General features: G+C 34.9%; 1 protein-coding gene across 1 annotated transcript in view; it reads left to right on the top strand.

Annotated features, from left to right (window-relative positions):
- The first annotated feature begins 547 nt into the window (after window positions 1-547).
- Window positions 548-18,636, top strand: part of LOC143223872 (polycomb protein Scm-like) — a 95,030-nt gene continuing 76,941 nt past the window's right edge. The window contains exon 1 of the mRNA XM_076452346.1: window positions 548-742. Coding sequence (XP_076308461.1) covers window positions 548-742 — 195 coding nt within the window. The remainder of the gene's footprint in view (window positions 743-18,636) is intronic.

Here is an 18,636-nt window from a genome sequence, read left to right as displayed (position 1 = left end):
GATAGCCCTCGAGTAGCTTTGTGCGAAATTAAAACAAAACAAACATTGCTTGATCCTGAGCTTAGATAGTCAGGACCTCAATACTGTAGAAAAGCAGAATGACTGAAAAACTGTTGTATATCAGCTGTATAGTGGATTCAACCCAGTGAAAATTAAACAACATATTGTACTGAGTTGAAGACTCAGAAGACGATTAGCACTAAGAGCCTGGCCGTCTACATAGATGATCTGTACTAATTGCATGGGTAAACATAGACAGCAATTATATTTGCAACTCAGGAAGATTCACTAGTCAATAACTTAATTGAGGGAATTTCTATATAGCTACTTCTACCGTAGGGTGCTAAACCTAGTTGAAGGGTTAGCAACGAACTTCCTCCATTGTGATGCAACCATATTTGCCCCCTCTAAATGGGTAGTGCTATGCAGGTCTATTCACAGAGTACATATTGCAGCAAGGTCTGCCCATTGAACATATTCCCCAACTAAGTTCACTCATGGGACATGTGACATCGTAAGGTTTATCCATAGAATACATACCACAGCCATGGCTGATGCCTCTCCCCTAGATATCAAGAAAGGAAGAGTGAAGCATCTGCTCTGCTTGTGGATTAGCGAGTCAATGACAAAAGAACTTTCTCTACTTGATTGCACAACAAACACAACAGAGCTATTGGCTCCATGTCGATTATCAAGTAGATGCCTGTTAACCCAAAACATTGGCATCTTGCTAAGTTTTCAAGTGAGCGAGAGCATCAATACCAACCACAGGATCAGTTACCCTGAAATGATCACCAGCAACAAGCAGTAGATGCTGTGACAATTACTCTGGAAAAATGATAAAGCCCTAATTTGGGCTCGTGAGATGAGAGTGAACAGTTTTAGTAAAAAACGTTACTGATCATACGCAACTTTTTCAGGGTTGGGTGGATCTTGGCATGTATCATTGAAAATATAAGGGCAAAAAGTTGATTTGTTTATTAACATAAAAGCTTTAAAGAACCTATTGAACATCATGATCTTTCAAGTACTATGAGTGAGACTACCACTATAGGAAGTAGATACTAGCTTATTTTTTATCAATGGAAATATATTAGACATTGGAGGAGAAGAACAGCACTGGCTCAGTCCATGATATGTAAAAGTAGCATTTTCACTCTTAGACCTAGAATAAGCATAATTTGGATGAACATATTGCAGAGTTTGTCCATCACTCTTGCCTCGACAATAAGTGATCTCATTGTCCACACAGAAATCACTCAATACCACCCAGATTGAGCCCAGGAACAGGGAATTGCAGGAGTGTATTTACTAAAGAAAGTAATAGTACCTCCATGCGCACAAGTGGTATTCCATGCTTTAATCCAGAGAATATCTAATGCATGAAATAAATTGTTTTATATCTGAAAAGCAGACAATATTACCTCAAGCAGTTATCTGCCCAACAAGAAATGAGGTCTCAATACTTCTTGTACTTCTTTTTTGTAACTAAGGGCGATTTATTATCTAGTTGGCTACTGAAACAGCCTTAGACATAGCGAGAGAAATGGAAGTAAATAATGATAACAGTAATTCTATAGTTATGTTTGTCAAACTATGGCCAAAAGTAAATACGAAGCTACCAATACGTCTGTGACTTGTTTGGTAAATACAACAATGAATTTGTGAGACCAGAAGGTCAACTGGGTGAAACAATGACTCACCACTCACATGCGAGTGGAATTACTAAATAAGGATAGTAGAAACTCAAAACCCATTACAAGAGTTAGCTTAAAACACATTCCACAGTGCAACATGAGAAATAGCAACTAGTTGTTCTGCTTATTATCACTCAAGAGAATTTTAAGAAAAAAACAACAAGTGGAAGAATATGTGCAATAAGACCGAAATTAATCGATTTGTGTTCATGCACTCCTAGTTAGTGGGTTCGGATATCAACGCCCACGCGATGGATAATTCCTCAGATATAGTTCAGTACAAATTAATTTACAAGTAGTTATGGGTTTGGTTTGATAGACGGCTGTGAAACCACCAGTCGGATTAAAAGCATCACATGCATACTTGAAAAGCTGAATTTCTTGATGAGTCGTTAGTATACTAATCAAGTAGTATAAAATGCCGTAATATTAGGCTTTGTAAATAGCTTCTCGCCAGTTTCTAACTTGTGTTATTCTGTAACTCAAAAACTGATCCAAAATTTCCAGCTACCTCTGCTAAACCTCCGGGTTCAAAATGGTCATAATACAAAATATCACATATTTTCGTCGTTGTTGTTTTGAATTAAGCACAAAGCTACACAATGAGCTATCTGTGCTCTGCCCACCACGGGTATCTAAACCCGGTTTTTAGCGTAAGTCCGCAGACATACCGCTGAGCCACTGAAGGGGGACATTTTTGTCGTACAAACTCCTTATAAGCATTAAAACATTTACTTGTTACTGGTGCAGAGATGACGCGAAGTTACTATGCCCACAGCTGACTGTTACATTATTTATTTTGTGTATTTCGTAAAATATATTCTTACTTTAGGGTTCTCGTTATTTTCTGCACTTTTCTGTGCTTTTGGAAGACAGGGACCTAACAATTTTGAGTATTCGTAAGTGGATATATAAATATTTGTATTTCATTTTCTGTGTATAATGATGACACCCTCGCTCTTTCATTTGTTTGTTTGTTTTTGAATTTCGCACAAAGCTACTCGAGGACTATCTGTGCTAGCCGTCCCTAATTTAGTAATGTAAGACTAGAGGGAAGGCAGCTAGTCATCACCACCCACCGCCAACTCTTGGGCTACTATTTTACCAACGAATAGAGGGATTGACCGTCACATTATAACGCCCCCACGGTTGAAAGGGCGAGCATGTTTGGCGTGACGGAGATTCAAACCCGCGACCCTCAGATTACGAGTCGCACGCCTTAACACGCTTGGCCATGCTGGGCCTCCGCTTTTTCATACAAGCGAGCACGTGTGATAAAGGATTGTTTGTTTGTTTGTTTGTTTTTCTGTGTCCATTCCAAATGTATTTCCGTTCGTTGTTTTTTATTTTTACATAGTTTATGTTCATTGTGTGTTTAACAATCCATTATTTGTTTGTGCTTTTTTATACTTTAATTTTGTTCCTTGTGTCAAAAAGCTGCTATCTACAGGGGGCAACTCTAAATGTTCGTTAAAGTGTTTTATTATTAAAATATATTCATATTGGTTTTTATACTAATTTTGCAATTAGTTTTGAGTTAATGAGACCACCCTTAAACTGAGTAATCCACCTCTAGAAGGGGAGTAGTTTTTGTTTTTCTTTTTGCGACATTGTGTGTGTGTGTATGTGTTGTTTTTCTTATAGCAAAACCACATCGGACTATCTGCTCAATCAACCGAGGGGAATCGAGCCCCTGATTTTAGCGTTGTAAATACGTAGACTTACCGCTGTACTAGCGAGGTACTTTTGCGATATTAAGTATGTACTTACACATTACTGTGTTAAATATTATATCATGTCCTTATATGTTAAAAGGTTTACTCTTGTGATTATTTCATTTGTGCATACACGCGTGTTTTGTTATGGTAAAGCCATATTAGGCTATCTACTGTTTTCACCAAGTGGAATTGAACTCGCTGATTTCACAGATGTAAATTTGAAGATTTACCGATGTCCCACTGAGAAATTAGCGTGTGCCTTTTTTGTTTCCTTTGTTTGTTTGGAATTAAGCACACAGCTACATAATGGGTTATCTATACTCTGCCTACAACGGATATTGAAACCCGGTTTTTAGCGGTACGAGTCCGCAGACACACTGCTGTGCCGCTGGGGGGCTTGCACGTTTTATTATTTAATCCTTACAAAGAACCCTTCTTGTTATTTTTATTTTTCACCTTGTGTATGTGTATGAGCGAATAAATATATATACGTATACACATAAGTAATGTGATTTTTTTTAAATATTTATTACATTATAATTCAAAGGTTTGTTTTGGTGCTTTTACATGTATTATTATAGATTTACCTTCTTTTGTTATCGTTAAGTATAATTTTATATATATCGATTAAAGTTAAATAGCTTTAGTGTGATATGTATTATATAGTCCTGTGTTTTATTTTAATGTAATTCATTGTCAGATTAATGTGTCGTTCATGTGGCATGTACTCGATGTTTAAAATGATGTAAAATTAACGTACCCCTTTACCATGTTAGAAATTTAAAGATGATTGATTTTCAGATTAATTTTAATTATAGGCTTGAGGAAAAGTATGACATGCAAGCATATCGTATATCTTGTACCTGTTTTAATTATATAGGAATTTAAAACTTTTTTTCATACATTTAGTTTCTTTGCAGTTTTAGCATACAAACATTGTCAAGAAAGTTGCGTAGGTTGCTTTATTTTATTTGTTTTGTTTTCTATAGTAAACAATGTCTGTTCTGCTCAAAAGAATATTGTAATGACATACAGTATCTGGGTTGAAAAGATTGACGACTATATTCTTAACTGCTTGAATTCACATTATCGTAAAGTAACAACCAACCAGTCTAATAGAGAACAAAGTTCACGAGGTGATGTTGTCGACTGAAAAAAGAAACTGAGCTAATCTGTTGAAATAAGGTATGTTTTCCTGTTTCAATTCTATAAGAAGATTATTAAGTAAAATATTTAATATTAAAGAGATCAACCCTGAAATATTAAATTAAATCTTGGTGGTTTTTATGGCCATTTATTTTAAATGCCTTTATCAACCTCTTGTACTTATCAGTTAGTTCCTCTGAACTACTCTATTCTACATAACAAGCTCCTATGACCAAACAAAGACAGCATTTCAGTTAGCGCCTTTTACTATATCACCTGCTATATCAGTTATATCCTGTACCCTGCTGCAATTACCCAAAAGATAATGCGACGACAGTTTTACCAAGTGAAGATGACACATAGAAAGTCGAAGACACAGTGGATACGATTTTGTTGCTCTTACCTTTTAAGTTATCATGGGGTGTTTTCGGAAATGAAACATCTGAGAGGTTTCACAAGGATCACCTCATCCGACAATGTAGTATGAGCTGTATTGATAATACCACTATCACTTAATCTTTGTTAGCTCGTTGTTGTCAGCATACTTAAAAAGAAAAAAGCACTATCCACTGACATTTTTTGGGTATTTATTGATATATATCAGGTCATCCCATAAATAATGTCAGAAAATTTAATACAGAAAGTGCATCATCATTTCTGTCTTTGTAGAAGGCTTTAATGACTAAAATACGTAGCAGAACGTGTATAAAAATGTTCAGACGAATAAAAAAAACTAACCCAACTCAACTTTTTCAGACCATTGATGAAATAAACTCTTATGAAGATGGTTGTGTCTGAGGAGCACGTTAACCATATAATGCTTTATGAGTTTAAAAAGGAAACAGTGCAGCAGAAACTACACGAAACATTCAAGGTGTTTATGCTATTTATGAAAGAAAATGTCGAAGGTGGTTTCAAAAGTTCAGATCAGGTGACTACAGCTTGAGTTTAATGATGACATGCTGCTGGCTGCACTTGATGAAGACTGTGCTGTAACAGTTGAAGCACTACCACAAAAGTTTAATTTAATCCATTCAACAGTTCATCGTCATCTGCAATAGCTTGGAAAGGTGTCAAAACTTAAAACAAGCACAGTTTAAGAGGAAGCATTTTTACGAGTTGTTTTTCGGTAATAATTCTGCAAGATATTTCGATTTCTTTTGAATTGCTAAAGTAGCGAAATATACACAAAAATGTAGGCTTCAGTTGTTGTTAGAGGAGATAGGACATTTTTGTTGAATTTTATGCAAAGCTACTCGAAGGTTACCTGTGCTAGCTTTTTGCGAGTAGTGATAACTTAGAGGAAAGGAAACTAGTCCACACCACCCACAGACGACACTTGGGAAACTGTAAACAAACAGTGTGTTTGTGTGTGAAGTTAAGCATAAAGCTACATAACGAGTCATCTGTTCTCTGCCCATAACGGGTATCGAAATCCACAGGCATATCGCTATGCCACTTGGAAACAAACAAATAGCAGAACTGACTATTGTATTATAATTAATGCCCCAAAAGTAGAACGGGCAGGTATGTTCAGCGATGCTATTCAAACTCGTGACTCACAGATTGAGTTGAACGTATTAGATAGTACCATGCTGAAGCATTAAGCAGCACTCAATTGGTAAAATTTTGTACTATTTGGTAGTACTAAACCTGTAAGTGAAAGAAGGTTCCCAAGAAAAGGCAATGAAAATAAAGGTTAATAATCAATATTGAATAGGATAAACTAGGAATGGTGGTGTAACAGAATGGGTGATAAATAAAGTGAATTAAGTGAGGCCGTGAAGGTCACCTGGGCTTCCATAAAGTGTTTTTTGTATATTTGTCAATGAAGTTTAATATGAACAGAGTACTAAAATCAGAATGGCCCGGCATGGCCGAGCGTGTTAAGGCGTGCGATCTCGTAATCTGAGGGTCGCGGGTTCGCATCCCCGTCGCACCAAACATGCTCGCCCTTTCAGCCGTGGGGGCGTTATAATGTGACGGTCAATCCCACTATTCGTTGGTAAAAGAGTAGCCCAAGAGTTGGCGGTGAGTGGTGATGACTAGCTGCCTTCCCTCTATTCTTACACTGTTAAATTAGGGACGGCTAGCACAGACAGCTTTCGAGTAGCTTTGTGCTACGAACAAACAAACAAAACTAAAATCAGAAAGGGTGGTTTTATACGAGAAATGAAACTCACGACCTAATGAACTTGAAAATATTAAAGGTAATATCAAGGAAGTTGATTTTATTTGGGTTTCTGTTAATGGATATAAAGGGAAAAAGTGTTTAGCTTGTATGTCTTGAATATCAGACAAAACTTTTGAAATGCATGATAAACTAAAGAAAGAAAGAATTCAGCTACTAATAAGGTCAATATTATAGGGAGATTTAATATATCAGTCATATAGAGTGAGAAATTGATGTCAAATCATAACGAACAGATTTTAGATATTTATTTAGAATGGCTTTCTTTATCAGTTTGCAAAGCTGGGTGTTTAGTAGTATATGCTACTTGATTAATTAACGGGTTTATTAACTGATCATTTAATTAACATATCGTTCCCCTACAATAAACTTTTGTGCTACAATCTCAACATTTTCAACTACTACATTATATTAGCATGGTATTAAGTTCCATAAGTGTTCATATTTTCTTTCAGTAATTTTCAAATTACCCTTTCTTTCATGTGATAGACTTCTTTTTAAAGCTGCCATTTGTATATTTGCGAAAAAAAACTACTGTCAAAAATCATTCTCCCATAAGTTTTACAGACATTCCCTACTCGGTGGATAAATTGATAATGTAGGCTAAATACCACCAAGTAAATGTATTTTTTTAAATAAGTGGTAACTCCCACACTAGCTCTGTAAAATAGTTGCTAATAATTAAATAATTAAAATGCATTTTACTTTGACAATAAAAGTAATAACGTTTTTGTATCTCAGAACGGCTAGTACGGGTGTTAACACTTTTACTAAAAAAGTAACTGCTTTATTAGGTAAAGTGTTAATATCTATACCAGCCGTTCTGAGATACACTTTTACATCAAGTGAGTTTTTAGTCATCAAGTAATAACATTTTATCTGAAGAAAACCACGACTAAAATTACAAATAAATAAATAGGAAGTTAGACAATTTATGTACGTTGTTTGTATTGCATAAATATGAAGAATATTCAATAAAAATTTGAAGCATATTTTGTAATCGTCTACCACACAATAAAGTAAATTTAATCAATCTGATTTTAAGATAACTGATTTTTGGTGAGCGTAAAAACAATAGCTCACGTTTACAAATATTGCAACTTCATAAGATCAATATATACGTAGTGAAATGCAGCACCCCGCTAGTACAGCGGTATGTCTCCGGATTTATAACGCTAAAATCAGGCGTTCGATTCCCCTCGGTGGGCTTAGCAGATAACCTGATGTGGCTTTGCTATAAAAAAAAAACACACAAAAACACACACACACACACTAAAATGTTTATAACAGCATGGCATTAAACAATATATTTCTAGCCTCTTTATCCTTAAAATATCCGTGAATCTGGTAGCATTACACTGGAAATAAGACATCGATAACAACAAGATAAATTAAAAATTGGGAATATAAAACTTACAAATAGGGATCGTATAAAAAAACAAACGTAATGAAGCAACGCTGGAGCTTTGTGAGTGTGTGTTTTCTTGTAGCAAAGCCCCATCGGGCTATCTGCTGAGTCCATCGAGGGAAATCGAACCCCTGACTTTAGCGTTGTAACTTCGTAGACTTACCGCTCTTCCGGTAGGGGACAGTCTGAAGATATTGTAAACATTATTTACTGAAACACATCTTTTGGCTCCATGCTGTTACCTAAAATAACATTTGGTAATTAATTTGAAATGTAAAATATTAAGCTGAATCTGAAGATTGTCATGGAGATTTGTTTGGGAATGTAGTGAGCAGTTGTGGTTTCTGGGTAACTGAACTTTCTATATGTAATGCATAGCAGTAGGAAAATATATGGCCAGACTAAGCGCGAAGAAATTTTTACCATTAGAAAAGCAGCCTTTGAAGTAAAATAAATGTCTAAAAATCACTTGAAATGAACCTTAGTATCTCTTAAAGTAATTATTCTATGACTCTCTGTAATAAAATTTAATATTATGTAAATTGATTGTTATTTACTCCTTCACTAGAAAGGGTTGGCTCCCTAAAGACACCAACTGAAAAGTTTACAAAGCGTATAGTATCTACATGTTGCAGTAATTTAATGTTAATCTATTATTGGCTGGTAATTCCTGTTTCACACTTTACTTATGCTTTTTAAAGAAACAGCAGATATTTGTTAAAAAGCTAACTTCAAGAGGTAATGAAAACGTAGTTTACACAAGAATTATGATGTTTTATTTTTAGCTTGTGATTACAAATAATTTGATATAGAATGTTTTAATATAAAAGAAACAAATACACTTTTCAATACCCCTAAAACCTACGCAGTATCATATTTGGTATTCTATTAAAATTTTCAGTGCAATATACCAAACCGTTTTTGTTGTAATCCAGCAAAAGAATAATAAAAAGAAGAATTGTAAGCCTACCATACAAGCATTTTTGTGCAGTTTTATGTGTACATCTTCGGTAGTCAATAGTAAAGATTTTAAAGTGTTGTTTATGGTGCTTTTTGCCAGAACATTTTGTTAGGTTTTTCTGCAATTTCTCATGATCCGAAGCCCGTCATTGCCAAGCGCGTTAAGGCGTTCGACTCGTAGTCCGAGGGTCGCGGGTTCGAATCCCGGTCACACCAAACATGCTCGCCCTTTAAGCCGTGGGGCGTTATAATGTGTGGTCAATCCCACTATTCGTTGGTAAAATAGTAGTCCAAGAGTTGGCGGTGGATGGTGATGACTAGCTGCCTTCCCTCTAGTCTTACACTACTAAATTAGGGACGGCTAACGCAGATATTTATATGCAAAAACGGCTCGTTTGGGTTGAAAAAATATTTTAGATAGAAGGTCGAAACGTTGTTCGCTCTTCTATGTAAAATATTTTCTCAACCCAAACGAGCCGTTTTTGCATATAAATTTCTCAACAAGTGGGTTTCTCGACATCACTGGCTAACGCAGATAGCCCTCGAGTAGCTTTGCGCAAAATTAAAAAAAAACAAACAAAAACAAACAAATTCTCACGATTCCTATTAACCTGTTGACTGCCAAGTATTTCAGCTGCTACGGCAGCTCCTATACCGGGTTTTTTCAGCAAAATTGAGTAATTTTTAAAACAAAAGAAATAAGCAACAAATACTATTTTTTCTCTAAGCTAAACTTATAGTAGTACACAAAATAAAGAAATATGTATAAAACATGAAACAATAATGCACAAAATGTTATTTTTGGGTATTGAAATACATGACACATTTAATAATTCACTTTCGTATGAAATGTTTTAAAGCAGGGGTCAACACAAAGAGCCACTTTGCAATCAGTACATTCATATCTGCTTTCTCTCCTCGTGGATTTGTTAGAGCACACTTCACACTTTCTAGTGAGGTATTTTTTCTTTTCTGTTTGGGAAATAAGTGTTAGGAAGTGACGTTCTGTGAAGCGGTGGATTTTGGGCGCTGGGTGTGGTAATCTTCAATCAGGGTACGGATGACACCGAGTCTGAACTCCAGGAGAGACAGGTTGTTTCCCAGTGATTTGTAAACTACCAAAGCATTGTACACTGCTATATCCATCATGTGAAAAAATACTTTTTTGTACCACTTGACAGCCCTGCGCATACTCGGATAAACATGCAACACACTGTCACCTAAGTCAACCCCTCCCATATAACGATTGTAATCAATCACACATTTTGGTTTTACAATAGCTGCACCAGTAGCACGGTTGATCTTTCTAGTGTTTTGCATGGTATTGTCATACATTGTACGCGACGTGAAAATGTCCCTCTTATCCTTCCAGTGAAAAACACCAATGCTGTCTTTTTTGTGCCACTTCCATTTCTCCCCTTTGGATATTTGTGAAACATTTCGGTATCCCAATTTGATTTTTCATTACTGTCCCACACAAATAGGTGTCACGATCAAGCAATGACTTCGCTAAAGTGGGACTTGTAAAAAAAACGATCCAAATAGAGCTTATAATTTTGTACAAACAATAGTTCCATCAATGTGGGTACAACACGTTCGCCCTGTCCGCCCTCTTTAGTGCTGTACTGCGTAGTAGCACCAGTGTAAATGAAAAAGTCCCAAACATAGCCTGTTACACTTTCACATAGCTCATAACTTTTGACACAAAACCTAGCTCTTTTAGATGGAATGTACTGTCGAAATCCCAGTCGACCCTTCCATAGTATCAAAGATTCGTCAATACAAACATGTTCGTTTGGTACATATGAGGTTCTAAATTTTTCCCGTAAATGGTCAATAATGGGCTGTATCTTGTGCTGTCGTTGGTCAACAATATTTTCCTGGGTATTGTCAGCAAAGTGTAGCATCGATAGCAGCAAAAGAAACCGGTTTTTTACATGCACTGACCAAAAAATGTGTGTGGCAAGCAAAGGGTCAGTACTGAAGTACATGGAAATAGTTGATTTTCTTTCTATGCCCATTAGCATTATCAGACCCATAAATTCATAAATTTTCTTCTCATTAGTTGGCTTCCATGATGTTACTCTAGAATGTTCCTTCAAATCAGCACGGGCCATCATAGTTTCTGCATATTTATATGGTTCACAATTGTGGGAGAGAAAAACTTTTGAAAACAATGAAAGAGCTTTGAGTTTTGGCTCAAATTGTCGTACTGAACACCATGATTTTCTGAGAAGGGGTTTATTACTGGAGCAGCAAAGGATTCAGCATTCCAATCATTGTCATTGTGTACAACTGGTTTAATTACAATTGCTATATTGATGACATATTTGTAATATTAAAAAATGACGGTCAGTTAGTGAAATTTGTATAATATTTGAATTCTATAAATATTAACATTAAATTTAGCTGTGTTTTGCTTTATCTTTTATTGACACGTACTTTCAACAATGACTTTTTGATGTCAGTTGTTATCAGAAATCCACCTATATTGGACTGTCCACCTCTCAGGGTTTCAAGTATATGCATGGGATGAGAATTCTTCTACAATAAATGTCTATGACTTGTTGGCAATAATTTCGACAATAAACAGATAGTTCACATTTCACTTGTTTTAAAGTAAAATATTTAAAACCGGTCAAACTATGTACAAACATTATTTACACTATGGATATTATAGATGTACCTCAAACTCTCGATAGTTTTTTTTTTATTGTCAAAAGTCCATTTAGTTGATTCAATTACTTTAGTATCCAATTGAAAAGATAAACTATAGTATCATTGAATAACTCGCTTCACTCCATAGGTTACCACAGTTGTATTGCAAACAATAAATATTTTTTTCTTTTTCTTGTCAACATTCCACTTAATCAGTGATGTCGAGAAACCCACTTGTTGAGAAATTTATATGCAAAAACGGCTCGTTTAGGTTGAGAAAATATTGTACATAGAAGAGCGAACAACGTTTCGACCTTCTTCGGACATTTATTTTATTCAACAATGTAGAAAAGAACAACTAACCCCTAATTTTGTAAAGGTAAAACTTTCAAAAAATTTTAATACATACACAAACATTATCCAAAATTTACAGAAAAAACTACTTAAAGCCATGTTGAACACAAAATACAAAGAACTACATGACTTACAAAAACAAAAAATGAACCTAGACCATCAACTGGCATGCTGCATTAAACCAAAGATTTACGGACTTATACAACGAAACATAAACCAAATCAATACTAAGAACGACAGAGACAAAAAAGATCTGCCACAACAAAAAACTAGAAAAACTAAGATGCAAACAACAGAAAAGACACCAAAACGACAAACCGTTGACTAACCTCATAATTAACAGATCCGACCGTCAATTAAACACAGACGAGATACATCTACTTAACAAAGGACTCAACTTCGCAATAGCACCTAGGTACATTCCAACCATAGAAATCAAAACATGTTTAGAAGACCTAGCCAGGAGACTTGTGATACTTTCTACAGAGAAGAAAAACAAGGAAACAACCAAAAACAACCAACAGAAAGAAGACAACTTAGATAATTTTATTGACATCCAACAGCAAAACTTCCCAGGTAAAATTACAAATTTATATTTCCCAGAAACACCTAAAAACAACATCTTAAACGATTTTTTCAAAGAATTTTCTCACAAAACCATCAACATAATTTCACAAAACAGAAAACTAAAAAACAATCTTACAAAAAGAGACATTAATTCCATTAAAAACCTAAAACAAGACAAAAACATAAAAATTCTAAAAGCAGATAAAGGTAACGCTATAGTCATAATGAACACGAATGAATACATCCAAAAAATGAATAATATCCTATCAGACACGAACAAATTTAAACCAATACACACAAATCCAACAAAGACACACGAGATGCAACTGAACAAATTACTACTACAAATGAAAAAAGCCAACACAATTTCACAAACACTTTATTCCTACCTACGTAAAACCGACTCACGCACACCGCAAATATACGGCATCCCCAAAACCTCATAAACCAGATTGTCCATTACGACCAATAATGTCCACATATGAATCGTTTAATTACAATCTTGGTAAATACATAGCATGGGCATTCTCCAAATATGTAACATCAGCCAGCTCATTCATCAAAGACTCTTTTAATTTCAAGTCTAATCTAAATCAACTTAATCATAAAGCCTTAATGGCCAGTTTCGATGTTAAATCCCTCTTTACAGAAGTTCCAACCACTGAAGCCTGCAAGATAGCCTTAGAACTCTATATCCGAGACCCTAACCCAACTATAGAAATTCCCAGTAACCAGTTAGCAACCCTCATAGAATTCACCACGATAAAGACAAACTTCATGTTCAACAACCAAAACTATATACAAACAAATGGCCTAAGCATGGGCAACCCAGTATCACCAGTTCTAGCCAATATTTTTATGATACAATTTGAAACACAAGCAATTAACACAGCATTACATCTACCACTATACTGGTACAGATATGTAGATGACACGGTTGCGGGATTCAAATCTACAGAACACATAGTTAACTTTTTCAATCACATTAACTCTATACATCCCAACATTAACTTCACATGTGAACAGGAAGAAAGCAATCAAATATCATTTCTTAACCTCAAAATTACAAGAACTGACACACAATTCAAAACAGAAATCCACCGAAAAATCACCCATACTGGACTATACATCCCTTGGAACTCAGCACATGAAACAAAACAAAAACTCAACATACTAAGAAACCAAATAAACACAGCCATAAAACTATGCTCACCAGATAAAATTAACGATGAATTAGACAAAATAAAACAATACCTCATCAACATCAATAAGTTTCCTCCACAAACCGTAGAAAACATTTTACGCACACACCTAGACAGAAACCAAAATCAACCAACTAAAGTAAATATATCTCACGAATCAAAAAATCACGAAACCATATACTGCTGTATACCATATATTCCTGACATCAGCAAACAAATAACCAACATTTGGCAAAAATTAGTAACAAAATATGACATTCCAGTTAATACCAAATTTATTCAAAAACCAGGCACAAAACTGAGGTCTATACTATGTAAAAACTACACTGACAAACACCACACCAACATTATTTATAAAATACAATGTGATAAATGCCACGACTTCCATATTGGAGAAACAAGTAGAAAAATGGAAACCAGATTCAAAGAACATAAAAAGTCACCTTCACACGTTTTCGAACACTGCAAGTCAAATAAACACAACATAGCCATAGAAAACACTCAAATACTAAATAAAGAAACAAACATAAACAAACGCAAAATTAAAGAAGCCTTACTTATACAACAACTTAAACCCAAAATAAACCAATATAAAGAAACGCCTTTATACCTATATTAATATAATAAAATAAATAAAATTATATATTGAAACATCTAATACCGCCCTCTACATTTCGACACTCAGTTACACAACCCCTTTCAAACATGTGGTCAGCTTCCGGTCAGTTACCTCTTTCTTTGTGAACCTGACGATGACCGAAGAAGGTCGAAATGTTAAATATTTTCTCAACCCAAACGAGCCGTTTTTGCATATAAAATTCCACTTGGTCTGGTTCAATTACTTTACAATCCAATTTATAAGATAAACTAATTATCTCCGCTCTTATTGCAGTGGTATAAATGAATAAGTTAAAGTTCAGGATACGACTGTGGTAGTTAGAAACAAGATTATCACATTAATTTTGAGATTTTAAAAAATTGAGATATCTAGAAAATAAGGCACCTTGGTCAGATATTTCACCTTGAGTTTTAAGAGAGGTTACGAACTGTATGTGTGATCTATCTGCTGCGATTTGCAATCTCCTGACATTTTTTGAAGACGTTACTGCATATGTAGGTGAGTGTACATATGTGGATCTGGTATAGGTAGCATTTGAGTAGCTACTACATTTAAAACATTTTACCAATTACCTCTAAGATTTAGAGCTAAGTTTGTTCCAGAAAAGAGGCTGAACAGAAAAGATCAGAAAGGTGTTACAAATGGAGCTCAGTCAAACTGGATTAATATTACAAGTTAGGTACATCAGGACCAAGTATTTTTTTCTCTTTGATCGTCAGTAACACGCATGAAGATAAATCATATCTGACTCCCAAAGAGGGAGTTCTTCTCAAACACCTACCGTGATCAAACAGCCTCCCCAAATTCAACGTCCTTTATAGAGCATTATTCTCACCAACTTAAAAATACAGTATTTTGGGCAGAGTAGCCTCCCCAAACAAGGGATTTATGCACTGTCTCTTTTTTGATGAAAAGTTTACCATATGAGAACAGTTTCTAAAGTTTCCTCTTGAGAAAGAGTAAGAAATGATCTAACTGAAATGCTTAAGATTATCAAAATAATTAATAGTATGTGTTATTTTTGCATTTACTGGTGACAGTTGTAGAACAATGGAACAGAGCTAAATTTTGACAGGATAGAAGTCATCTGCAGCTAAGACCGTTTTGATTTTAACAGGATAGTTGGCCTTTGGAATGGACTATCTTCAAATATATTAAAAGTAGAAAATATATAGGAGGTAAAAGGCTTGACAAATATTTGAATGGTTAAAACACTCAAAGCCAGCTACCTTTTTTTTATTTTAAAGTATAGTGAATAGGGTGGTCAAGATAGATCAACAGGTTCCTTGTTCTTCTTTAATTTTATGTTACATTCAAATGAGGGTAAAAACCATTTCGATAAAGATGGTTTTTCGAGTAGACTATCATTTAAGATAAGTAAGTAATAGCCGTACAATGTAATGTGTATACAATCTTACGATAATACAACAAGCTCAATAAGAAAGGGTCAAGCCGTTTTTTCAACTAGCTTTTAATTCCAAAGTATTAGTTTCAGTTGTATTGACTGTAGATTCACTTCACATCGTAGTTATTATAGTAATATAATTTCTAGCCTTGTGATAATGAAGTCTAAATCACAATTTAGCTTAGAAAACAAGAACTAACAGTTCCTTTCAATCAGTTGCTTGACCTAATGATCGTCCCAGCTCTATAAGGAATGTGAACTATACTACATATTACACACAGTTTGGTAAAAAAAACTGTGCGCATTTTCTTTTATGGGTCCAGGTGACAACATAATTAAGTTATGTTTCCACAAAGTTCATTAAATCATTTCAAAGATGCAGGGCCCACTTGAAAGGGGATGCAAGCCTACAACTCTATTCAGGGAACACGATAGCACTACTTCAATTCTGCTATCATTGAAGCCAGGTCTAGTAGGAATTTACAACCATGTCATGTATATAACAGTACTGTGGCTTCTATTACATCACGTTTTAGGAACCGCAATGCTTGCTTATATTCTTATCGCCAACTGAAATTTATTCCCACCTTACACAGATCTAATAATAGTAAGATAATCCTGGAGACCTAAGTTACAAGCTATTGTTAATAAAATGCAAAAGAAGATGCTGACTGATATGGTCACAGGTCAAGACCAGTCTCACACCACCGGCATTTGAGCAGAACACATGGCAATTCCTTCTATGCCAACATTGACCACATAGTTTTACTTCAGTGTACACAAGTGCATCTTTGCTGGTTTTTAATTTCGCAGCTATTTTTTTAATTTACTGAAATATCATTTTCAGGCAATTAGATGTATACCAAAATGTGCAATCAAACAGAACACACCATCAACATAAACCAGTATCTTCTCAAATTACAGCCCCTTCAGTACAAACTCCATTAACCTCTCAAAAGTGACAGACATGTTACACAAGTCGAACTGTAACATAAAACTCGCATAAGCCACCATTTATTCTAAAAGCAGTCTTAATTATGCTTTCATCATCCAGTCTCACTTCCTAAGTCTAAAGTATTGAAAAAATGGGTCCTTTCCAATGCAGTAATGAAAAGGTGTCATTGTGACTTATTAAATTTCTCTTGTAAAATAGTTGAAGAATCTATGAGTATATTTCCTCGTTCTTATTTCTGTTAATTACTTTCTAGAGAAGTCAAAGCAATCTCTAAATATTTTACATTTAAAATATGCTGTATTGCAGTGCTAGCAATTTCTCTAGTACTCCAGGAAAACTGACACAGCTATTACCTAAACGTGCATCATTTATATCTATCCAATATTGTGTAACTATGGCTTGATCCTATGAACCACGTGATTATTAAATGCAGATGGTCTAATAAATAAATCAGTATATTTCATAAGTAGTACAAAGTTGCTGCTATCGAGATTTGATTGTCAGTAAAAAATCATCAACTAGTAATCTCATGTTTCTTTTTGTCAGGGTATTTAGTTTTGGATTTTTAAACGCAGATGGTCTAATAAATAAATCAGTATATTTTATAAGTAGTACAAAGTTGCTGCTATCGAGCTTTGATTGTTAGTAAAAATCCTCAACTAGCGATCTCATGTTTCTTTTTGTCAGGGTATTTAGTTTTGGATTTAGGCGTGTGACTCGTAATCTGAGGGTCGCGGGTTCGCATCCCTGTCGCACCAAACATGCTCGCCTTTTCAGCCGTGGGGGCGTTATTATGTGACGGTCAATCCCACTATTAGTTGGTAAAAGAGTAGCCCAAGAGTTGGCGGTGGGTGGTGATGACTAGCTGCCTTCCCTCTAGTCTTACACTGCTAAATTAGGGACGGCTAGCGCAGATAGCCCTCGAGTAGCTTTGCGCGAAATAAAAAAAAACAAAAACAAAAAACAAACTTTTGGATTTTGTGGAACAGAAACATCTTTAGCATTACATTTTGGTACAAGCCGTTTGATGCACTTCCGCCATGTCCGTTCTTCAACTTCAGCTCCTCAGATTTCTCTGAGTTATAGCTGCAGCATTCACATAAAAACAATTGCTTGAATGCAAGCGTTGTTATTTTAATTTTTGGTAAAAGTAAGCTAACAATAATTATAGTAAACTGAATGCTATAAAGAAGAATAACATATTAGCTAACCAAATAAATAACAAAGCTTTTTTAATACTGACGTCACCACGTGTGTTGCATAACCAAATCGGATAATAAAGAAATTACGGTCACAAGAACATTAATTAAAATTCCAAAACTGAAGCTTTAGAGTAAAGAATTGCTGTTCACTCTATCATTGGAAAAACAGACGTTATCTTGTTAACTTGTTGATTTAATATTTATGAAGATTAAGACATATTCTTAATGGCTGGATGAAGCATGACATCTGGCAAAATTTCAGAGGTTAAGTATTGAAATTCCAAAGGAAATTCAATTCTAGAAACTGAATGCCTATGCTAGAAAAATACATACCTGTAGAGATAAAATGGCTTGGAATCCAGGTAACCCTGGTAATTATAGACACCATTTATCTAACTCACCATGCTCTATTAAGAAAATAAAAGCCTGAAATTGTTTAATAAAGAATTAATAGAACATCATAGTTAGAATAACGTATTACAGTTTTGATTCTACATGGAAAATTACTTACATCCTGATTACCAGCTATAAAAACTGATATTATGAATATTAAT

The sequence above is a fragment of the Tachypleus tridentatus genome, chromosome 8, assembly GCF_004210375.1.
Source record: "Tachypleus tridentatus isolate NWPU-2018 chromosome 8, ASM421037v1, whole genome shotgun sequence".
Classification (NCBI taxonomy): Eukaryota; Metazoa; Arthropoda; class Merostomata; order Xiphosura; family Limulidae; genus Tachypleus; species Tachypleus tridentatus.
This window is presented reverse-complemented; position numbering and strand designations above follow the sequence as displayed.